This window comes from Sinohyriopsis cumingii, chromosome 12, assembly GCF_028554795.1.
Source record: "Sinohyriopsis cumingii isolate HCF-2022 chromosome 12, ASM2855479v2, whole genome shotgun sequence".
NCBI classification, from domain to species: domain Eukaryota; kingdom Metazoa; phylum Mollusca; class Bivalvia; order Unionida; family Unionidae; genus Sinohyriopsis; species Sinohyriopsis cumingii.
The window spans coordinates 116,761,766-116,787,457 of record NC_142972.1 but is presented as its reverse complement, the minus strand read 5'-3'; the positions used below and the strand labels follow the sequence as shown (position 1 = coordinate 116,787,457).

General features: G+C 34.1%; 1 protein-coding gene across 1 annotated transcript in view; it reads left to right on the top strand.

The window, feature by feature from the left end:
• LOC149787308 (methionine--tRNA ligase, cytoplasmic-like) overlaps positions 1 to 25,692 on the top strand; it is an 86,519-nt gene that overhangs the window by 39,867 nt on the left and 20,960 nt on the right. Inside the window, exons 11-19 of the mRNA XM_089977842.1 lie at positions 1,291 to 1,494; positions 5,702 to 5,791; positions 6,677 to 6,863; positions 8,962 to 9,132; positions 10,950 to 11,045; positions 11,837 to 11,954; positions 16,731 to 16,864; positions 17,276 to 17,355; positions 21,208 to 21,339. Coding sequence (XP_089833968.1) covers positions 1,291 to 1,494; positions 5,702 to 5,791; positions 6,677 to 6,863; positions 8,962 to 9,132; positions 10,950 to 11,045; positions 11,837 to 11,954; positions 16,731 to 16,864; positions 17,276 to 17,355; positions 21,208 to 21,339 — 1,212 coding nt within the window. The remainder of the gene's footprint in view (positions 1 to 1,290; positions 1,495 to 5,701; positions 5,792 to 6,676; positions 6,864 to 8,961; positions 9,133 to 10,949; positions 11,046 to 11,836; positions 11,955 to 16,730; positions 16,865 to 17,275; positions 17,356 to 21,207; positions 21,340 to 25,692) is intronic.

Here is a 25,692-nt window from a genome sequence, read left to right as displayed (position 1 = left end):
TTTGTTGTTCTTATTCTTGTTTGGGGTTTAGCACCATTTTTTTTCTCAGTGTATGATAGGTAATACATGGTGTAACAAACCACTTGGGGTAAATTCACCATATTCAGAAAGACCTGACCTTTTTTTCCTAATTCCGTTTGGGCAGTTGATTCAGAAAATGGCAACCAAAATGTTGAGAGTATTAGCAAAAACAGAAAGTTCCCGAAGGTGTGGTAAATAAATTTTCTAACAGTTGCAGCCAGTCAGTAAAGAGAATTTTGCCTGATAATTTTCATTATCTTATTTGGACCAATCAGAATCACACAAAGTGATATGTTAACATGTTGTAATATCACAAATATTAAACTGCTCACACTATTTGTAAAGCGTACAGACTGTGTGATAACAGTAGATATCAGAAGTGCATTTAGTAGTGGATAACATACATGTGGATTAAGAAAGAAAGAATCTGTATTGATTCCAAAGTCTAAAGGTCAAGGACAGTCTAACAGAAAAATGAAAAATGGTTTTTGCATAATAACTACAGTTTTAGACCACACAAAAAAATGTCTATGTTGGTGCTAGCAATGTTCAGGGTCACAGATGTGTCAAAACTGTAAGATTATGTGTCATCTAATTAATGATTTATTAGTCTGGAAAGGAAAGTAATTCAGAAAACATAAATATTTATTATAATAAATGCTGGTAGATACTGAGTTTCCAGTAAAGTTAAATTAGAGAGTGAAATCCGGAATGAAAAATTCCATGGTACATCCCATTTAATTTTAACCAGATAATGTTTTCATGAGTTACTTGAGCACATGATAAAACTTCTATTGCAATAATGTAAGTGTTCAAGGAAACTATGATAGTACAGTCCAGACCACAAAGTCAAGGTGGCACAACTGTTGAAGAAACCATGATTACTTCATTTTTAATGCATTATTAGTGTATTATGTGCTATTATTTTCATTGTCCTTCTAAAATGGTTTGTGTCCCCCAGATCTGAAGGGAGGGGGACATGGTGTCCTCAGCCCTTGGGATTTTATGTGCAACACTAGTTGTGCATTTGTATAGAAAATTTATATATGTTTCCAGGTTAACAATTATAAGGAGTTTTTTTTAAAATCTGTATACAGTTGACTGTTTTTTGTTTTTTTAATGAACCAGTGCATAAAGTGATAACAAAAAGAAAAACGTCTTCATACAAGACTGAATTTTGGATGATATTTAAATGAATTAATAAGTTAGAATTAATCTAGCTGATTGAATTCAAGATAGAGTTGAATGTGAAATATTTGTATATACCAGGTATTGTCGACTGAGGAATTACAACTGTCTGTATGTGTGTGGAACAGATGAGTATGGTACAGCTACTGAGACAAAGGCCATTGAGGAAGGACTCACACCTCAACAGATCTGTGACAAGTACAACGTCATCCATGAGGAAATCTACAGATGGTTCAACATTGACTTTGATTACTTTGGCAGAACCACAACAAAACAACAAACAGAGTATGAATCAGATTGTTACAGATTTATCATTAATGCATCAGCCATATAAGACACATTTACAAAACCGCATACATGTTTTGTTTTGAGTTGGCAGAAAGAACGAGTTTGATATGTAGTAGGGATATATCGAGGCTGTTGGGCCTAGACATATTCATTAGCCACATCAAATGATATATCGAGGCTGTTGGGCCTAGACATATTCATTAGCCACATCAAAATGATATATCGAGGCTGTTGGGCCTAGACATATTCATTAGCCACATCAAATGATATATCGAGGCTGTTGGGCCTAGACATATTCATTAGCCACATCAAATGATATATCGAGGCTGTTGGGCCTAGACATATTCATTAGCCACATCAAATGAGTTCATTCCCTGACTCACACAAATACAGTATTGTATGTATCACATACCCCTCTTTTATGCTTTCTAACTACTGTACATTAGCAAATATAACACATGTCCAAGTATAACCTGCACTTATTTGTTGCAAGCATTTTTATTATTGTGTTTGGAATTATATTAGATTACCCGTGGATGTACATAACCCACAAGTTAATTTCTGCATGAAGTTCAGACTCATGGCAAATAATTGAGTGGCTTCATTACAAGTGACACATAACTTTGTTTTATGGTCTGGTTCCATATTCATCCAACATTTGACTGCACACTCAAACTCATACTTTGGTTTTCAGTAGAAAAGAAGCTGGTTTACATAAATGAGATTGTGATTTATTCAGTTCAATAATAGTGATAAATCTGGATAGTAGTTTAATGAAAATAAGTATGTTGGAATCTAAAAAATCAGAACTTTATTTTCAGTATGCACTTAAGAAGCTCAATCAGTATGGAACCAGGTTATGTAAGGCTAATGATATAGAATTCACTTAAACACATGACTAAAGTACTTATGTGACAAATCCTGTTGACCAATACTTAGGGCTCATACAGGTTGTTGAAAACCTTGAAAGTACTTGAATTTTTAGGTGGCCAAATCAAGGTCTTAAAAGTGCTTGAAAGCCAACATCTTTGCAAAAAATTGCTTGCAACAGTCAAAACATCACTTGCATAATTTTCTGAAATACTTGCAAGCCATGCTGTTTATTTGCATTGATGGAAAGAGATATTGCACATATTCTAAATTCTCTGCTAATACATTTACTTAGAGAGCAGGCAAGGAAAATGGGTAAATAATTTGTAATTAAGCCGTTGGAGATCATTGCAGTTGTCATGGAAATCCCTGAATTTTAAACTTCCATGGCTTTATGAACCCTGATATTTGTTTTATTTAAGTACTGCAGTATTAACTAATGTCAATTCCTGTGCATAAAACTTGACCAGCTGCAAACATCGTAGACCGAGATCTGCTAGTAGAGTGGTAGGCCCATTGAGGGACACTTTATTAGTTAAGAACTGCCATGATAGATGCTGTATATACCTGTGCATAGAATTCAACCAGCTGCATACAGAATACACTCAGATCTGCCATTGCTTCTATACAAAATTAAATATTCAGCAAAATTAATTTCCTGTAAAGGTTTTTTTTAAAGTATTTATTTTGTATGTAATGTAGCCCAAAACTTAAAATGTGTTGGCTCTTTCATCATGGTACATGTAATGAAGTTTGCAAGAATTAAAACACCATCTGATATTTTCTTGGAAAAAAATCATATTGTATATAGACCCTGAAAAAAATCATACTGTATATAGACCCTGAAAATAATCATACTGTATATAGACCCTGAAAATAATCATACTGTATATAGATGCTGAAAATAATCATACTGTATATAGACCCTGAAAATAATCATACTGTATATAGACCCTGAAAATAATCATACTGTTTATAGACCCTGAAAAAAATCATACTGTATATAGACCCTGAAAATAATCATACTGTATATAGATGCTGAAAATAATCATACTGTATATAGATGCTGAAAATAATCATACTGTATATAGACCCTGAAAATAATCATACTGTATATAGACCCTGAAAATAATCATGCTGTATATAGACCCTGAAAATAATCATGCTGTATATAGACCCTGAAAAAAATCATACTGTATATAGACCCTGAAAATAATCATACTGTATATAGACCCTGAAAATAATCATACTGTATATAGACCCTGAAAATAATCATACTGTATATAGACCCTGAAAATAATCATACTGTATATAGACCCTGAAAATAATTTTATTATATGCTCAGTTTTTTCTCCGTTAACTTCACATTATCAGAATCATTCAATATTTTACGATATTGCACACCTCATATTGCAACCACATGCAGGACATGTGTGCCCAATAATGTATTAGCAACTACTTTGTAAACAAATCATGTACATTCGCATAGTAGGTGCAGTATGTTTTGGTTGATTAAATTTGTTTCTGAATGAACTAAAGCAGATGTTTCGTGGACTGCAACATACCAACTGCTTTGCTACATTCCACGTTTACTTTTTGATACATTGTTTCAGATTTTGCGATAGACACCAGATTTCATAAAATTGCTTGGTACCTATAAATAGCATGCAAGCTATACAGGCATAAACTGCCTCCTTTAGCTGGTAATAAGAATGGCAAAAAAATATACTTACAGTTTTACATCCAGAATTTCCTCAAAATGTACTTTCTTAGTTCTGCAAATCTGAATTACATGAGCCATGTCATGAGTTCTCAAGCTTGATTACACATTTCGAAATTGTACTGTAATTTCGACTATATTCCAAGGGCAATTACATCTTCCTTACTGCACTCAAAATGAAATAAACATTAAATTCAATAGCGTCTTTTTGATAATTGCAATTGAAACACTTCACATTTTTCCCACATTATGATTTCAAATAGTCAGTGACAGAACAAACACACTTGCAGATGTAAACATGCTTCTCCCATGCTGCTTCAGTCCGATGTATTTCATGTACAATTTGCACAGATAAATCCAGTCCAAAATCACGAACTTTCATAGAATCGAAACAAAATACCAAAATCTATTCATTCCAGAACAAATGGAAAAGTTGTTGCAGTGCATATTCATTCACAATATGCAAAGTTCAATTTTAACTAGACACGCCATTTTCTTTCGAAAGTTATGCAGAGCGTGTGACTAAGTTCAAATTTATCTGGGCGGAGTTATGTGCGCATTAATAATGTTATTGTTGTGTACTGATGAATCTGCGCTTGTGTATTTAGTTTGGAATACTGCATAAATTCCATGACTTTGTTTCTTCTAGTGTATTTTTGTTTATATAATTATGCCTTAGGTAGAATAAGAAAATGAGCATATAATGAAAAGGTTACTGCATTTGTATGGGAAAATATGAACTCGTTTTGTCAGATGGATATACTGCACTCCCAAGGTCGTGCAGTATTCCATCCACAAAACTCGTTCATATTTTCCCATACAAATGCAGTAACCTATAAATACTGTATATAGACCCTGAAAATAATCACTGACTGGAACAATAAAAATGATTTCTGCACAATATTATTTCTACATTACGTACTGGGACAAAAAGTTTTGTGGATTGCTACTGCTACTACTTGAGTTAAGGAAGATGCCTATTGCTTTTGTAGTTAAAAGGTCAAGGTGACCGGAAATAGAAAATGATTTCTGCACACTTACCTGAACCAGACTTTGTAGATGGCATTTACTTGGGGTTGGAAGAAGCCTATTGATTTTGAGATCAAAAAGTTGGTCAGAGTCACTGACAGGCAGAAGAAAAATGTGTTTTGCATAATAGCTTTGGTTCTAGACCACAGATCTTGACCAAAATTTGTGGAAGGCTTGTGTTTAAGGTATACAAAACTCTGTTGATTTGGGGGTCCAAAGGTCAAGTCATTGTGTTGAAAGAAATATGGATTTTGCATAATAATGTTTATTCTAGACGAAGTTCCTTGACCAAACTATATGGTTAGCTTGCACATGGGGTAATAAAGAAATCTTTAAATCCTGGGGTCAAAAAGTCAGAGTAAAGGTCATGGTAAGTCAAATAAGAAAATAATGGTTTCTTCATATTAAGTTTAGTTCAAGACTGCATGACCAAAGGCTGATGTAATTAAGACTTGCTGGTCAGTAATCTCCAGAGTCAACCATACTGTATTATTAAGCATGGGGCAAGCAAAAAATTTGCTTTTTACATTACTCTTTTAAAAATTTATTTGTTTTCTAACATACGTTTTCTAATTTTCACTGCAGGATAGCCCAAGATATCTTCTGGCGACTATACAATCGAGATTTGATACTTAAAGACAGCATCGACCAGTTACAGTGTGAAGCCTGTGACAGGTTTGTTCTAAAATTAGCGCAGAGCTGTTAATTCTCCTTTTTATTCATAATTGTACCACTGACATGTAGGTTACTAAAAATTACATTATTTGATGGAACAGGGACAGTAGTAGAGAGAGTTGGGTAAGCATTTTCTCAGAAGGAGAAAAATTGAATTTTATGAACAGATTGATTAAATTGGCAGAAAATGTTGTAAATGATATTTTTCTTTAAAGAAATTGTTCATTTTTGTCCTTATCTTGCGAAGAATGTTAAGGTAGGATTCTCATTAACTGACAGCTCGTTTATGGCAGATTGTACAAAACTAATAAAATGGACATACATACTTTTTGTATTTGTTTTTAACACATTATATTTATGAGCAGCTATTTAATGTCAAAAACTTAAAAGTTACAAAAGTATATTTGTCGATCTTAAGAATGTTGTATAATCTGCAGCAAACAGGTTTCCTTTATTAACAGTGGTCCCTCTTACCAATAAAGTTCTCCCTGGCCAGAAGCAATTTTTAAAAGTTCTTGGTCCTCCAGAACACATGATTTTTTTTTGTCAGCTTGAAGAGAAAATTGTCTGCATCAGACAGGCAGGCTGTTGTTTAATGAATGATCATTCTTATATTATTAATGTCAGCAACTTACGAAATTGAAGTGGGATTTCTCTTAATTTTTATTTATTATTGATGATAAACAAGCCATTTCCTCCACTTTCTCTGCACAGTATTAGACTATGTCCCCTTGTCATTAAAGAGCTAGAGTTGTGTCTGAAAATAATCTTTTAAAATGATATACAAAAACTAAAGTTTTGGACATATTTAAAAATAAAAAATGTCTGAAAACAAACAGTAAATACAATATGCTTTTAGCATCTCTGTTTCCTTCAATATTTCAGATTTCTTGCTGACCGGTTTGTGGAGGGCACCTGTCCATTTTGTGCGTTTGATGATGCCCGTGGAGACCAGTGTGATGCTTGTGGAAAACTGATCAATGCCATTGAACTGAAAAATCCCAAGTGTAAATTGTGTAGTAACTCTCCAGTTATCAAATCAACTCAGCACCTCTTCCTTGACCTGCCAAAAGTGAGTTAATTCCCAATGCAATATCATAAATAATAAAAAAAATAGCTAGTTCTATCAGAAATCTTTATAACAGCTATTGTTCATATAAACTATACTTAATATGGCTCAAATTTCATGCGACAGTTACATAGATATTTTGTTATATTGTAATGCGATCAGGTAATGTATTTTATGGAGAATGATAATTTTTCAGTAAATTATGTATCTCCAATAATATTTACCTGATCACATTACAGAAAAATCACTACCCACCTTCCTCACAATGTGAGCATCCTTGAAAGTTTTTACTAAAGTAAAAGCTAGTTTAAACCAGGTATAATGGCAGACACCAAGCAGGCATAAAGGGGAGTTAATCCGTAAGAGTTGGTTCCCTTTATAGTTATAATGCATAAACTGAGGGATTAGAGGAAGCAGAGCAAGTTATCTTAATGTAATGTATTTGGGCAGGTGTTACTGGAGAGATATAATTTGCTAAAAACTTTCCTTTCTTATTATATCTTTTATCCAAACCCTCACATCAGGTTGATAGTGATATTTTTTTATGCCCCTGCCATACCTATTGAGTTGGTATATTGTGTTTCCCATGTCCATCCATTCTATCATAAATTACCCATAATTATCCATCTCATCATAAAGAGTTGCATCCAGACTGCATAGTTTCAGGAGTCTTCCATTCTGCAAGAAATTCAAGCAAATATACAGGTTTGAAAGGAAAGAAATTGCATAAAAGAAATAATATTCCTGCATGTTTGATACAATGGTACATGATAATTATAATAAAAGTTTGTAAGAATAAACAGCCACAGCCTCCATTTTATAAGCCAGTAACAGTCAGCATGGTTTATATTTAAAACTGGAATGCTCCAGAAATTAGCCAGTATACATGTAATTGTGCCTAGAGGGGTTTTGAAATAGCTTCAACAAGCCTGGGCCAGTAGTTTTAAGTCATTAAATGGAGTGGATAACTTTTTTTTATGTCAGAGTAATGACAGAGAGGAAAATATAAATTTCCTCCCAATAATGTTGACACCTGGTGCAAATGCACTGTACAGAAATGCTCCAGTTGAACTTGAAATGATGAAGAGGGGACTGCTGCTGAAGCAGACGAACATTGCAGATGAGATGTTCATGTTACTATGGAAATGAGAATAATTTCTCAATCAAAAAGTGCAGTTACAATCCAAGGTTCCAATTAGCTTGTTCCTAAACATATTGATGGTTGATATTGACCAAATAAGGGTGGTATGAAATGCAGTCTGTGTAAGAAGTCAATAAAAATAAAACCCTTTACATCTGAGGGAGAAGGGGAAGAGAGAGAAGATAGAGACTATTTACTTAGAACCTCATTAAATAGTAAGTTAGGAAAAATAGTAGCAATTTTATGCATAACCCCCACCCAAATAAGCTGTGGTACACCCCTTCCCTCTTTGATTAGACTTAGAAAGTTCCTAGTTTCTTGTAAAATCCTTTATGCAATGCATCAGATTAAATCAAACTGTTGGATCAGCCCAGATTGGTTACCTTTGTGTGTGTTTGGAAAAGGCACTTTCTCCAATTGTTTTTGCACTAAATAACCTAATTGTGTTGGTGTGCCATAAAACACCAATCCTGTCCAGACCATCACATCACATCATGTCCCCGAGTGAATATGTGTCTGCATGATAACCATTATGGGACTTAGTAGATTCAAAACCGAGTTATGGACATCTATTTGACTTGGAACATTGGCCTTAAGTTATATCTTAATTTTGTTTCCTCTAATAACCTTTTAAGGACTTTATGGAATGAAAACAAATTTGGTATGAGGCTTTACATTAGAAAGATATAGGTCACTTTCACTATTTTTCAAACAAATTTGATGGATTTTGTTTTTGATCTTAAGAAACTATACCCCTTAGTTGCATTATATTGCCAGGACATCCATGACATATTGGCTAATTTATCATTTACCTTATAGATAAAATCATCAAACTTGCCATTTCACTGCAGCTTATAAATGCCTGTCTTTTACAATGGGATGTAGAATTCATAAAAGCTACCACATTGATAAGTTTCCTAAATTCTTTGTTATTTCACCCATGTGTGTGTATTGTTTCAGGCTGAGCCCACATTAAAAGAACATCTGAATCGAGTGTTCAATGAGGGGACCTGGACCTCCAATTCTAAACAAATTACCAATTCCTGGATACGGGATGGTTTGAAGCCCCGCTGTATCAGCCGAGATCTGAAGTGGGGAACCCCTGTTCCTCTGGAGGGCTATACAGATAAGGTAAAAATTTGAGTTAGTTGTGTTTATACCTATCATCCTATTGTGATTGCAAAAGATAACATTAGGTAGAACATACAACTCATAAGGTATATTATGTCATAGGTGGAAAATAACATACAACTCGTAGGTGGAAAACAACATATAACTCATAGGATATAGTATGTCATAGGTGGAAAAAAACATAAAACTCGTAGGATATAGTATTTCATAGGTGGAAAATAACATACAACTAGTAGGATATAGTATGTTATAGGTGGAAAACAACATACAACTCATAGGAAATAGTATGTCATAGGTGGGAAACATCATACAAATCAAAGGATATAGTATATTATTGGTGAAAAACAACATACAATTCATAGGATGTAGTTTGTCATATGTGGAAAATAAACATACAACTCATATGATATAGTATGTCATAGGTGGAAAAAAACCTCATAGGAAATAGTATGTCATAGTTGGAAAACATCATACAAATCATAGGATATAGTATGTTATAGGCGAAAAACATACAACTCGTAGGATATAGAATGTCATAGGCAAAAAACAACATACAAATCATAGGATATAGAATGTCATAGGTGAAAAACAATGACTAGAATGCAGGAGGATAACCAGCTTTAGATAGTGTAAATTTAACTAATAATAGATATAAAATTGTGCACAACTTTAGAAAAAGTTGTTATATTTGGTGTTGACAGATTTATGGAATGTAAATAAAATCATTCTTTTCTAATAGTAATGCAGAATGGATATGTGCAGTAACTTAAAAGTCACTCACAAGTAACAGTCATGAAATTTACATCTGATTTGTTGCAGTCCACAAATAAAAAAAAATTGCAAATGTTTTCCCTAAACATTGTCATGTTCTGGATATGTTTTTTTCAAACATTTTAATTTTTCTGTGGACATTCTTGTTTAAGTGATATTTTTTTATTTTCCATGTAGATGAGAGAAAAGCCTGTTTAATTAAGGTTCTTTGAATTTCGAATCTCAGGCTTTCTAAATTCTGCAGAGTGTAAATGGTATCTGAATAATATCATGAGTTACACACTATTTATCAGCATCTTTTATGTGTTGTATGTTAATAAGGTAACCAGTCTGCAGAAAGTGTGTGATATCTGCATGGTATCATAAATTTTATACCTTTTAACTCCAACTTTGTTCTCTTGTCTGTCAATAGGATAAAGACAAGATCAATGTCTTTAGTTACTTTGATAACAATATTTTATTAAAATAAACAAAAACACTTGTTTGTTGTTACTTAAGTTCAGTGACTCTTAGACTGTCAGGATGCCAGTCCTGTTACATCCAGTATTAGTATTTTGATAGTTATTAATTGGAGGATTACCATGACAATTGACATACATTCATCGTATGATCTTGCTGGTCCTAATTATTACGACTCCTGAATGGATGGTCCTATCAACAATGTCTCATGATGTTTACTTGGAACAAAAAGAAAATGGTGCTTATTTGATTTCTAGTATGTCTGTCACTGCAGCCATCTTGAAAATCTTATTATTGCTGCTGAAGGGAAAGTCATGTAAACTGCATAAGGTAAGGAGAAACCATTGTTTGGTTAGGAAATACCTGGCCATGGAAGGCAGGTGACCGTTACATACAGGACAGTTGTATAGGAAATTTGCCAGAGGGAAATTAGTATGGCTGTGAACAGGTAACCACTAAGTAAAGGTGACCATTATGACAGGTTTGACTCTGTGTGATAGGTGGAATTATCACCTTTTGGTCACTGTCTGTGGCTGCAAATTTGTGATGACAAGCCATTGTACTTGCTCTGTTATTTTTCTTTACAGGTGTTCTACGTGTGGTTTGATGCCCCTATTGGATACATTTCAATCACTGCCAACTACACTGACCATTGGAAGAAATGGTGGAAAAATCCACAACAGGTTTGTAGGAACTAACTTGAAATGTTTATAAATAATGTCAGCTCATTTTTATTTTGTGGTGGTACCAAGTTTTGTGGACTTTGTGCATATAGCAAAAATCACAAATTTAAAGACCCAACAATCAATAATCCTCATTTGGAAATAATAGGATGTTTCCCCATTCCATGAATGTAGGTGCTGCAAAATTGTTATTTTCAACAAAACCACAAAAATACATGAAATAATAATATTACATACAGAACAATGAATGTCCAGGAACTTTTGTTTGATGGATTAGTAACTTGCCATGACCATAAAACCAGTTATTATGGAAGAATGTCTAATTGTTTTTAATGTGTTAAAGAGGAGCTTACATTTGTTACCTTTTTGATGTTTTTGCTCATAAAATTTAATTCCACAACTGTTTTGAGAACTACTAAAAACTGCATTTGTTTTTTAATGTTAATTCCTCTTCAGGTTGAATGAATGTTTGAATCAGTATTTTCATTTTATTGGAAGAAGAAAGGTTTTTACACAAAGCATGAAGGACACACTAAGAGTTAAGTAAATTGTGATACTGGAAAATGAACTTCTTTCCAGTAGATATTGCAAGGAGTAAGGGGAGATGTTTTAACTTGTTTAACCATGATTGATTGCAGATGAGCACAGTTGCAAGGGACACATTTATCCATGCATTTGTAATCCAAAATTAAATGTTAACATGACAACTATTAATTTACATATGGCTGTCTTTTAAATTTCCTCTTTTAATTACTTTAATGATTGCTTCTTTTCGTGGATAATTTCAACAGGTGGAGCTGTATAATTTCCTTGGAAAAGACAATGTGCCATTTCACAGTGTTATCTTCCCTTGTACATTGCTGGGAGCAGATGATGGTTATACCATTGTAAATCACATGATAGCTACAGGTTAGATACGTATGCCTTAATCTGTCTGTTTCTCTTTTCTCAATGTCTTAGTTTTGTATACTTCCTTTGTCTCATGATGTTCATCAAGAAATCTGTAGAGTTTGGTCAGTCTGTTGGTCTAATTTTCTGTCCATTTGAAATCTGTCTCTGCCAGATTAATTGGACACATGTATATGCCATAAAAGCAAGAGAGAGTGAGAAAAAGTAGATTGCTACAAGCAGTATGTGTGTGCTAGTACTCATTTTCTATGTAAATAAGTGAGAGATAGAGACAGAGATAGAGAATGCACATTTTTTTTGAGTGCACATTAGTGGAATGCAAGACTAAGTTCTTTTCTGGTGATAGCTGTGTAGTCCAATTTTTTAAATTAGTTTTTCTTTCTCATATATTTTATAACACCTTTGATGTGTTTTCTTCATGCTTTAGATGAATCATTATGAAGCTAACACAAATCATTTTAGGACATTTTTGCTTTCCTGTGACATGGTCTTAGCCTCAAGGTCATATTCATATAAAATCTGCTTTAAGGTCAAGTTAAAATTTGTTTATTTGCTTATATTTTCTAAACCTCTTGATGGAGTTTCTTCATGCTTTGGATAAATTATTATGGAGATAATTCATTTTTTGCTTTTTCCTTTGACTTTAGAATCAAGGTCACAGTTATTAAATTGGCATTGTGGTTTTCTTTTATTGGCCTCTATTGTCAAAATGACAATGGATTTTCTTCACACTTTGCATGAATCGTTATGAATCTGAGAGAATTCATTCTGTGATGTGCATGCTTGGCACTTTGACGTTGGGTTTTGGTCAGTCCTAAAAATGTATGCTGAGGTCTTTGTTATGTGCTTATCTTTTCTAAACCCCATGATTTGTTTTCTTCACTCATGGGATGAATCATTATGAAACCAGGACAATTCACACGCTCATTTGCAGTCTTGCGAACATTTGTGTCCTATGTCCAAATCTGGACCCATCTGTTTTGTTGGCACTAATAATAATAATAATGAGAACTTTGTATAGTGCCTAATCTTTAGAAGCTCTAAGTACTTTACAACATTAGACAACACCTATAGGATAAAAAACATATAATGATATGATTTCAAAAACAAACACCATGAAATTAGAAAACATTAAAAAACATGCTGAGAATATTTAAGGTAGGAAACATTATTAAGTCTTTAAGTTTGTTCTTGCAGTCGAAATAAGTGAGTTTTGAGAGCCCTCTTGAATCAGATCACTATGTCTTTGTGTCTAAGTTCAGTGGGCAATTCATTCCACGTTGCTGGGCCCTGGTATGCAAAAGAACGCTGTCCATATGACTTTGTTTTCATAGTAGGAATAATGAGTATACGATTGTCAGAAGAGGAGCATAAGTATCTTGCTGGTGTGTACACATGGGTGAGGTCGGATAGGTATGTTGGACTAGAGTCCGACATTGAAACGTAGCACAGAGAACAAATTTTATGTTTGATTCTGGATTGAATGGATAGCCAGTATAGGGTACAGAGCAGCGGGAGGGTGTGCTCTGATCATGGTACTCTAAGTATGATCTGTGCAGCTGTTTTTTAAACTTTTTGAAGTTTCTGGAGCAGATATTGAGATGAACCAGACAGAATTGAGTTACAATAGTCCAGTCTTGAAAGTACTAATGAACACACAAGTGTTTTAGTGGCATCAACTGAAAGATATTTGCGAATTGAGCTGATGCGTCTCAGCTCAAGATATGCAGCCTTGCATATGTTCAGGACATGTTGGTGCAGTGTGAGAGTACTGTCCAGAGTAACAGCTAGGTTTCGTACTGATTGTGTGAATTTAATGTTCGTGTTGCTGATATTTATTGTTTTAGGTAAAGGATGTGAATGAGAAAGTCTATGTGTTGTGATCAGAATGGCCTCAGTTTTATCATCATTCATCTGCAGCTTTGTACATGTTATCCATGATTTCACATCGGAAATGCACCTCTTTTCACCTTGGATGGTAGCTTCAACTTCAGTTGGGTGGCTAGATTTGTATATTTGTTTATCATCAGCGTACAATTGGTGAGACACTGGATGATGATCTGTGACACTTGAGAGCAACTGAGTGTACAGAATGAAGAAAACAGGTCCAAGAACAGACCCCTGTGGAACACCACAACATAGATCAACTGGGCTGGAGTGTATTCCATTTGCAGATACAGTTTATGTCCTGTTGACCAAGTAGGACTTGAACCACAGTAAGGCTGTATCATGAATGCCAAATACATGCTGGAGACCATGAAGTAATATATCATGGTCTGTTGTGTCAAATGCTGCAGATAAATCAAGGAGGGTGAGGACTGTAATATTTCCGCTATCCAACGCAGAGAGAATGTCATTAACTACTTTTAGAAGAGTAGTTTCAGTACTGTGGCAAGGGTGATATGCAGATTGTACATTGCTATAAAGACTGTTTGAATTTAGATGAGATACAAGCTGGGATAGAATAACCTTTTCTAAGATTTTTGATATGATAGGGAGATTAGAAACTGGGTGGTAGTTCTTTAAATCGTTATGGTCTAGTGTTGGATTCTTCAGCAGAGGCTTTACAATGGCAGTTTTGAAAAATGATGGGAATTCCCCTGGTGAGAGAGAGGTATTAATAACATCAGTTAGTGAAGGCAATACTGGATCTAAGCACTCAAGCAGCAGTGATGTTGGAATTGGATCAAGCTCACATGAGTTTGGTGCACTCTTCATCAGGATTGTACGTACGAAATCCATAAAGACAGGTTCAAATGCTGCTAATGGTTGCCGCTCAAATTCTGTATCCCAACTGTATGGTGACGACGAGTCAGTTGAAATTGTGGTGTCAAGCTTAATGGTTTGTGCTTTGTTACGGAAGAAATTTCCAAAACATGTCCAGAAGGTCACCTGGAGAGAAGGTAGTTGGAAGTGGTGTTGATTTGTTCCTTGACATTAGCTTGTTAGTAATCTTGAAGAGCTCTTTGCAGCTGGAACTTTCCATGATCTTAGTAGTGTAGTGGGCTGATTTCACTGCATGGACTATATTTGTGACATTCTTCTTAGCGGCTTCATAGATTTGCTTATGAATAGTGAGTCTTGTGGAAAGCCAAAGCCTCTCAGCTTTACAGTGATCTCTTTTAGCAGTGAGAAGCTGGTCCCAAACACTGCTATACCGTGGAGAACACTTTTGAATTGATACTCTGCATTTGGTAGCTGGTGCATGTTTGTCAAGCAATGAACACAGGCAGTTATCAAGTTGTTCTGCTGTAGGAGGTAAGCAAGTTGAGGACTAACAATGTCCAAAGTTACAAAGATGATAAAACATTAAGATGTATCTGGCAATGAAAACATTTAAAGTTTGTGTCAGATTATGGAGTTACAATTTAACACATTTGACAGCCATTAGTGTAACATATTTTGAGACTGAAGTCCCCCCCCAATGGCCAGGAAGATTTAATTTAATTTGAGGTTGGCAGGATTATTTGGGATTTAATTCACAATACTATAGGTGTCTCTTAAATTTTCTGTTTGTAACATAAAGAATTGAATTATTTGTTGACTTTGACTAAACTTTTTTCTTTCTCTTTTTTATGTTACATAGTTTAAGACCTAGAGTCATTACAAAAGGGTTTCCAGTTTGAATATGAATAATGCAGATAGAGTGACATCAGTTTTTGGAGACTAACCACTCCTTCAGCCAACAAAATGTGGTCTCTTAAGAGAGGTGATCTCTCAGTAAGGTTGTTATATTATATAATGCAGTAAATCCTTGCATGAAATATCTTATTTTTCATGTCAGATTTTACTTGTCACAAGGTTAATGAAAAATCTGCTGAGATCTCATTTCATCCATGGCTGCCTAAGATAAGATATCTTTTCTCATGAATATGCATTAACCTACAAACAACGGCTAGATGCATGTCTGGGTCAAATTTTCTCCAAGGTTTGACTGTACAGGACATTTCATGCAAATCGTATTTACACTTCTAAGCACAGTGGCTTATCAATTGATGAGGTTACTTCTATTATTTAGTATGCGTATTCATAAAAAATGAGGAAATCTTATTGTGGGCAGCTAATGGTGAAAAGAGAACATAGTGAATTTTTGCCCATGGCTGTTATCAATTTTTTAAAAACTTATTGAGCTATTTAAATGCACCAACATTATTTGTAGTATCATAATTCAATGAATAAGAGTTGCATAATTAAATAAAGTACTCCATTGTGCTTGACTTTTTTCCAGACAACGGAGAAGTAAAATAGCACATGTTTAATACAGCTTTTTCCAGTAAATTAACAGATTTTAAAATATATGAAAGCCATCTGTGTTAAATTTTTGAGTTATCAGCAAAGTATTTAAGGTCAACTTTGTCCTTTGATAAACATGCATACTCGCTTAGATATTGATAAACTGTTTAATTTCATTTACTTTTATTTATGTGGAAAAATATTTCTCTTTTTTTGGGTTGTTGTATGTTTTAAAAATAAACAGCAGAAGTTATTTTATTTTTCTTTATGTAACCTTTCCTTTCCATTTTTCCTAATCATGTTCTTTTTAAAAAAATGCAGCCTTTTTATAAAGTTATTTTCTTTGGGAATAGTCGTCTAAACTGTTTTAGAACAAAATATGAAATAGGTATCAATTTTATGGCAATAGTGACTATTAATTTTTTTTTATATGAAATTTTGTTTTAAACACAGGTTGTTATACAGTTAACAGGCAATACATTTTTTCATAGAACCCTTGATTTTGCTTTTAAAAATATCACTTCATTTATTGTATATTTTCAGAGTACTTGAACTATGAGGACGGGAAGTTTTCCAAGAGTAGGGGCACAGGTGTGTTTGGTAATCAGGCTAAGGACACAGGGATACCTGCTGACATCTACAGGTTCTACCTGTTGTATATCAGACCAGAAACACAGGTACATTTTATTACGCGAATTGAATGATTGCTTAAGCCAGGACAACCACATCTGCTTACAGTCATATTATACAGTGAGATCATTTATTCACCAACTGCAAAATGAGGGAGCATATTGTTTTGCTATTGTCTGTTGTACATCAGCACATCTGTACAGCCATCCCAAATTCATTTTAAAACACAAGCTATTGAACTCGGAGCCATTTATGTTTACACGCTTTATCAGGATCATACATAGATCAGATTTTAGGTCACAGTGCTTTGATTTTATGCATGGTTAATAGTGTAAAATACACAGTTGTTAAACCATGCTGGATGATAGGCAGATGAATGTAACTGTCCAGGACCCTTACATAATGATTCATGCTTCAAACATGCAACAGTTGACTTGATTTTTTTAATTAAATTTCAGGACAGCAGCTTTAGTTGGGATGACTTCTTGTTGAAGAACAACACTGAACTTTTAAACAACCTTGGAAACTTTATCAACAGGTAGAGAAGAAGAAATATCCCTAACAACCTTTTTTGATTGTTTTACCTGTCATTTTTTAGTATATAATAGAACAATGGATGAAAGAGATGGAGAGTAGGAAAGGGAAATCCTAAAATATGATAAATTAAGGAATGAGCACAAAAATTGTTTCTTTCCTTTTTTCATAATCTTCTTTACGTGGAGAATTTAGGTTATGTAAATTATGTGTGCATGTATTTTAATCAATGTTCAAACAAGGGTGATTCTCATATTATATCAGTAAAATAATTGTCATAAAATAAGTATATTGATAGACTTGATTGAACTTAAGGCTTAACTTTACAATTCCATTACAGAATGATTGTCACAGTATAGGTGAATTTAAGTTTACTTGTCTGAACCCACTTTTGTCATAATATCCTTACACTTAAGAGTTCACTGTGAGGATGTTGTGATTCCTTCAGTCTCTCCATCCATATCTCTGTCCATTACTACATCTCCTAAACTGCCAGACCGAGAATTTTTATTTATGTTATCCCTGTGGTAACCACCATGCATAAGAATGATATCATTATTGACTCCAACCCCATGGAGGTGGTCAGAGGTTAAATATCAGACATTACAAGGACAATTTCAGATGTTTTCATTCCTAAATTAAAATTTGAAGTCATAGCAGGAAGACATGCATGTGTGATTTTATGTGTGGGTCATAACAAGAAGATATACATGTGATGGATTTTGGGTGTGGGTCATAACAGGAAGATATACATGTGATGGATTTTGGGTGTGGGTCATAACAGGAAGATATACGTGATGGATTTTGTGTGTGGGTCATAACAGGAAGATATACGTGATGGATTTTGTGTGTGGGTCATAACAGGAAGACATGCACGTGATGGATTTTGTGTGTGGGTCATAACAGGAAGATATACATGTGATGGATTTTGTGTGTGGGTCATAACAGGAAGATATACATGTGATGGATTTTGTGTGTGGGTCATAACAGGAAGATATACGTGATGGATTTTGTGTGTGGGTCATAACAGGAAGATCTACATGATGGATTTTGTGTCTGGGTCATAACAGGAAGACATGCACATGATGGATTTTGTGTGTGGGTCATAACAGGAAGACCTGCTTGTGATGGATTTTGTGTGTGTGTCATAACAGGAAGACATGCACGTGATGGATTTTGTGTGTGGGTCATAACAGGAAGACATGCACGTGATGGATTTTGTGTGTGGGTCATAACAGGAAGATATACATGTGATGGATTTTGTGTGTGGGTCATAACAGGAAGATATACATGTGATGGATTTTGTGTGTGGGTCATAACAGGAAGATATACATGTGATGGATTTTGTGTGTGGGTCATAACAGGAAGATATACATGTGATGGATTTTGTGTGTGGGTCATAACAGGAAGATTGCATGTGATGGATTTTGTGTTTGGATCATAACAGGAAGACCTGCATGTGATGGATTTTGTGTGTGGGTCATAACAGGAAGACATGCATGTGATGGATTTTGTGTGTGGGTCATAACAGGAAGACATGCACGTGATGGATTTTGTGTGTGGGTCATAACAGGAAGACATGCACGTGATGGATTTTGTGTGTGGGTCATAACAGGAAGATATGCATGTGATGAATTTTGTGTGTGGGTCATAACAGGAAGACATGCACGTGATGGATTTTGTGTGTGGGTCATAACAGGAAGATATACATGTGATGGATTTTGTGTGTGGGTCATAACAGGAAGACATGCATGTGATGAATTTTGTGTGTGGGTCATAACAGGAAGACATGCATGTGATGGATTTTGTGTGTTGGTCATAACAGGAAGATATACATTTGATGGATTTTGTGTGCGAGTCATAACAGGAAGACATGCATGTGATGGATTTTGTGTGTGGGTCATAACAGGAAGACATGCACGTGATGGATTTTGTGTGTGGGTCATAACAGGAAGACATGCACATGATGGATTTTGTGTGTGGGTCATAACAGGAAGATATACATGAAATGGATTTTGTGTGTGGGTCATAACAGGAAGATATGCATGTGATGGATTTTGTGTGTGGGTCATAACAGGAAGACATGCATGTGATGAATTTTGTGTGTGGGTCATAACAGGAAGACATGCATGTGATGGATTTTGTGTGTGGGTCATAACAGGAAGACATGCATGTGATGGATTTTGTGTGTGGGTCATAACAGGAAGACATGCATGTGATGGATTTTGTGTGTGGGCCATAACAGGAAGACATGCATGTGATGGATTTTGTGTGTGGGTCATAACAGGAAGACATGCATGTGATGGATTTTGTGTGTGGGTCATAACAGGAAGACATGCATGTGATGGATTTTGTGTGTGGGTCATAACAGGAAGACATGCATGTGATGAATTTTGTGTGTGGGTCATAACAGGAAGACATACATGTGATGAATTTTGTGTGTGGGTCATAACAGGAAGACATGCATGTGATGAATTTTGTGTGTGGGTCATAACAGGAAGACATGCATGTGATGGATTTTGTGTGTGGGTCATAACAGGAAGATATACATGTGATGGATTTTGTGTGTGGGTCATAACAGGAAGACATGCATGTGATGAATTTTGTGTGTGGGTCATAACAGGAAGACATGCATGTGATGGATTTTGTGTGTGGGTCATAACAGGAAGACATGCATGTGATGGATTTTGTGTGTGGGTCATAACAGGAAGATATACATGTGATGGATTTTGTGTGTGGGTCATAACAGGAAGATATACATGTGATGGATTTTGTGTGTGGGTCATAACAGGAAGATATACATGTGATGGATTTTGTGTGTGGGTCATAACAGGAAGATTGCATGTGATGGATTTTGTGTTTGGATCATAACAGGAAGACCTGCATGTGATGGATTTTGTGTGTGGGTCATAACAGGAAGACATGCATGTGATGGATTTTGTGTGTGGGTCATAACAGGAAGACATGCACGTGATGGATTTTGTGTGTGGGTCATAACAGGAAGACCTGCTTGTGATGGATTTTGTGTTTGGGTCATAACAGGAAGATATACATGTAATGGATTTTGTGTGTGGGTCATAACAGGAAGATATACATGTGATGGATTTTGTGTGTGGGTCATAACAGGAAGATTGCATGTGATGGATTTTGTGTTTGGATCATAACAGGAAGACCTGCATGTGATGTTTTGTGTTTGGGTCATAACAGGAAGACCTGCTTGTGATGGAGTTAGTGTGTGGTTCATAACAGGAAGATATACATGTGATGGATTTTGTTTATTGGTTATTGGAGTGGTTGAGTGCTCTTGTTGGGTTTGATTTTTGTTGTTGTTGTTGTAGGGTTTAACGCCATTTTTCAGCACAAGATAGGCTAGACATGGCAGCCAGTATTAATGGTGGAGGAAGAACCCAGAAAGAACCACCAATCCACGAGAAGCTACTGGCAAACTTTCTCACATAACCACATTAGCCGAATCCGAGACTCGAACCGACGCAGACATAGGTGAGATGGCAGTGATCCATAATGGTGAACGCTTTAGACCACTCGGCCACTCGTGGCCCCTGTTGGGTTTAACTTGGAGTGTGCATTTTAAACAGTGTGAAATAATAATGTCAGTCCATTGAGTTTGCTTTGATTGTAAAATAATAAATCATGATCTGTTTGTTTATTTTTATTTATACATGCATTCATACAGTCATAGGGATGATACTTTGACACTGTACAGCCAATATTGTATCCACATGCTGTTTTAGATGCTTATCATTTTGGCTGATGGAGTCATATGAAGGTTTTTCCCCCTCTTCCTATCTGAAATATTGAATTACCAGTTGAAAATGCTTCATTATTTTTCTTTCAGAGCCCTAAAGTTTGTGGACAGCAACTTTGGTGGCACAATTCAGCAAATGGATCTGACAGCTGACGAATTCAACCTACTGGCCTTGATCAATCGTGAGCTTCACGCATATATTGAGAATATGGAACAGGCAAAGTAAGAACAGATTTACTTTCATTTACCTGTATTATGCATGCCTAATTGCAAATGGCATCTTCCATTACAGTGAACTGGTAGATAGGAGTCTGTGTTATTCTCTTTTCAACTGATTGAAATCACATACTGCAAAATAAGGATAGCAAGCAAATACAAGAAGAATATTTTAAGTATGTAATACACTGATAAATCAGGTCAATATTTTAAGTAATATAGTTTACTGCATTTGTATGGGAAAATATGAACGAGTTTTTTCGGATATACTGCACGACCCTGGGAGTGCAGTACATCCATCTGACAAAACGAGTTCATATTTTCCCATACAACACAGTAACCTTTTTAGTATATGCGCATTTTCTTAATCTACCTAAGGCTTAATTATGTAAACAAAAATACACTTCAAGAAACAAAGTAACTGAATGTATGGTTTATTTTAAACTAAATACACAAGCACAGATTCCTCAGTACACAACAACAATATTAATGCACACATAATTCTACCCAGCTTAATTTGAACTTAGTCACACAGTCGACATCACTTTCAAAAGAAATATGTAATATACTGATGAATCAGGTCAATAGTTTAAGTATGTAATATGCTGATGAATCAGGTCAACAGTTTAAGTATGTAATATACTGATGAATGAGGTCAATAGTTTAAGTATGTAATATACTGATGAATCAGGTCAACAGTTTAAGTATGTAATATGCTGATGAATCAGGTCAATAGCTTATGTAATATACTGATGAATCAGGCCAATAGCTTATGTAATATACTGATGAATCAGGTCAATAGTTTATGTAATATACTGATGAATCAGGCCAATAGCTTATGTAATATACTGATGAATCAGGTCAACAGTTTAAGTATGTAATATACTGATGAATAAGGTCAACAGTTTAAGTATGTAATATACTGATGAATGAGGTCAATAGTTTAAGTATGTAATATACTGATGAATCAGGTCAACAGTTTAAGTATGTAATATACTGATGAATCAGGTTAATAGTTTATGTAATCTACTGATGAATGAGGTCAATAGTTTAAGTATGTAATATACTGATGAATCAGGTCAACAGTTTAAGTATGTAATATACTGATGAATCAGGTCAATAGCTTATGTAATATACTGATGAATGAGGTCAATAGTTTAAGTATGTGATATACTGATGAATCAGGTCAACAGTTTAAGTATGTAATATACTGATGAATCAGGTTAATAGTTTATGTAATATACTGATGAATCAGGTTAATAGTTTAAGTATGTAATATACTGATGAATGAGTTCAATAGTTTAAGTATGTAATATACTGATGAATCAGGTCAGTAGCTTATGTAATATACTGATGAATCAGGGCAGTAACTTATGTAATATATTGATGAATCAGGTTAACAGTTTAAGTATGTAATATACTGATGAATGAGGTCAATAGTTTAAGTATGTAATATACTGATGAATCAGGTCAATAGTTTAAGTATGTAATATACTGATGAATCAGGTCAATAGCTTATGTAATATACTGATGAATGAGGTCAATAGTTTAAGTATGTGATATACTGATGAATCAGGTCAACAGTTTAAGTATGTAATATACTGATGAATCAGGTTAATAGTTTATGTAATATACTGATGAATCAGGTTAATAGTTTAAGTATGTAATATACTGATGAATGAGGTCAATAGTTTAAGTATGTAATATACTGATGAATCAGGTTAATAGTTTATGTAATATACTGATGAATCAGGTTAATAGTTTAAGTATGTAATATACTGATGAATGAGTTCAATAGTTTAAGTATGTAATATACTGATGAATCAGGTCAACAGTTTAAGTATGTAATCTACTGATGAATGAGGTCAATAGTTTAAGTATGTAATATACTGATGAATCAGGTCAACAGTTTAAGTATGTAATATACTGATGAATGAGGTCAACAGTTTAAGTATGTAATATACTGATGAATGAGGTCAATAGTTTAAGTATGTAATATACTGATGAATCAGGTCAATAGCTTATGTAATATACTGATGAATGAGGTCAATAGTTTAAGTATGTGATATACTGATGAATCAGGTCAACAGTTTAAATATGTAATATACTGATGAATCAGGTTAATAGTTTATGTAATATACTGATGAATCAGGTTAATAGTTTAAGCATGTAATACACTGATGAATCAGATCAACAGTTTAATTATGTAATATACTGATGAATGAGTTCAATAGTTTAAGTATGTGATATACTGATGAATCAGGTCAACAGTTTAAGTATGTAATATACTGATGAATCAGGTTAATAGTTTATGTAATATACTGATGAATCAGGTTAATAGTTTAAGCATGTAATACACTGATGAATCAGATCAACAGTTTAAGTATGTAATATACTGATGAATCAGGTCAGTAGTTTAGTATGTAATATACTGATGAATCAGGTCAGTAGCTTATGTAATATACTGATGAATCAGGGCAGTAACTTATGTAATATATTGATGAATCAGGTTAACAGTTTAAGTATGTAATATACTGATGAATGAGTTCAATAGTTTAAGTATGTAATATACTGATGAATCAGGTCAATAGTTTAAGTATGTAATATACTGATGAATCAGGTCAATAGTTTAAAAATGTAATATACTGATGAATCTGTAAGAATTGTCTATAGATGTTCACTTTGTACACAGGGTTTTTTGCATGAGAGACTGTTTTGAGCAGACTGTCAGTGCTTTTTCATTTGAAGTTTTTATCACTTAAGTATTTGCATCTGTACAGAAAAGGTCTGCCAAATTCACCCTGAAACTGTTAAATCTGAGTCTCATCTTGTTACATCAAATAGTGAAGTTGTGCAGAAAGTTAAAAAATGTTACAAAGCATTTCTACAAATAACCACTCTGTATGTCATTATTGTACAAAGAGTTAAAAAATGTTACAAAGCGTTTCTACAGATAACCACGCTGTATGTCATTATTGTACGAAGAGTTAAAAAATGTTACAAAGCATTTCTACAAATAACCACACTGTATGTCATTATTGTACAAAGAGTTAAAAAATGTTACAAAGCATTTCTACAAATAACCACTCTGTATGTCATTATTGTACGAAGAGTAAAAAAATGTTACAGAGCATTTCTACAAATAACCGCTCTGTATGTCATTATATAATGATTCATGTTGAGAAAGTGTTTGCTAACAAATTATATAAGTTGTTCAAAGAATAATTTGGATCAAAAGCTAAACACTCTATCACTCTATTGCCAAAATGACTTGATTCTCAATCTCACTGCTAATTGTATTGAAATTTCTGGTGAAAGTAATATGTAACATACGTTTGTGTTTTGACATTAGACTGTGCATGTGATGTCACCTTCCAGTTGTTTACATTCAGAATCAGCTAACAATATGTTAAAGTTTGGATGGACTTTGAAAATTGCTCATTCGTATTGTTTTGCTTTTTTTAAATACTTTTTTAATTTTGATGTTGAGACTTTCTTTTATAGCTCCCATCATAGGATGGGCCAGTGATGGTTATTCTCTGTGTCCTGGCTGCCAAATGAGGTTGCAAGTTTAAAGCTTGCACCGACATCTCAAATAATTATTTTTACTTTTGTGATTTTATGTTCAAACTTTCTTTTAAACCCACTCATTCAAATTTTTATTAGTTTTTTGTACCTTTTTTAAAATTATCAACCATCCTTTTTTTCCAAATAAGAGGTCATGAGTTCAAAACTCACGTCAGCATCCCAAATTTTGTAAAACAATTTTGTTCTATTTTTTTATGTTCAAACTTTCTTTTAAACCCATCCCAATTTTTTTAATTTTTCTTTTCACTTTTTCAAATTTTTATCTGGAAACTTTTTGTTATCACTCACATCCTAGGAAGGGCCATCAGGCTGCTAAACAAGAGGTTGCAAGTTTGAAACTCACAGTGGCATCCAAATTTTTTACTTCTGTTGTATTTTTATTTACAAACTTTCATTTAAACTCACTCATCCCAATTTGTTTGTCTTTTTTATCTGTTTGCTTTTTTATTTAATTTCACATCTTAGGATGGGCAATTAACCTATGGTGTGTGTGTGTGTAAATAAATAAATAAATATATATATATATATATATATATATATATATATATATATATATATATATATATATAATCAGTGATTTATTAGGCAGAAAAAATTGGAATCTCATGAAAACCATTTCAGATTATTTATGAAATTGTCAATAACATTTCAGTTTTTAGAATGCACTGATTCTGCAATTTGAATAGGTTATATTTTTTCAGATTTCAAGCATTCAGTCTGAGGTTTAAGTGTCCAACTTGACTAAATTTAGGTTTCATGAGATTAATAAAT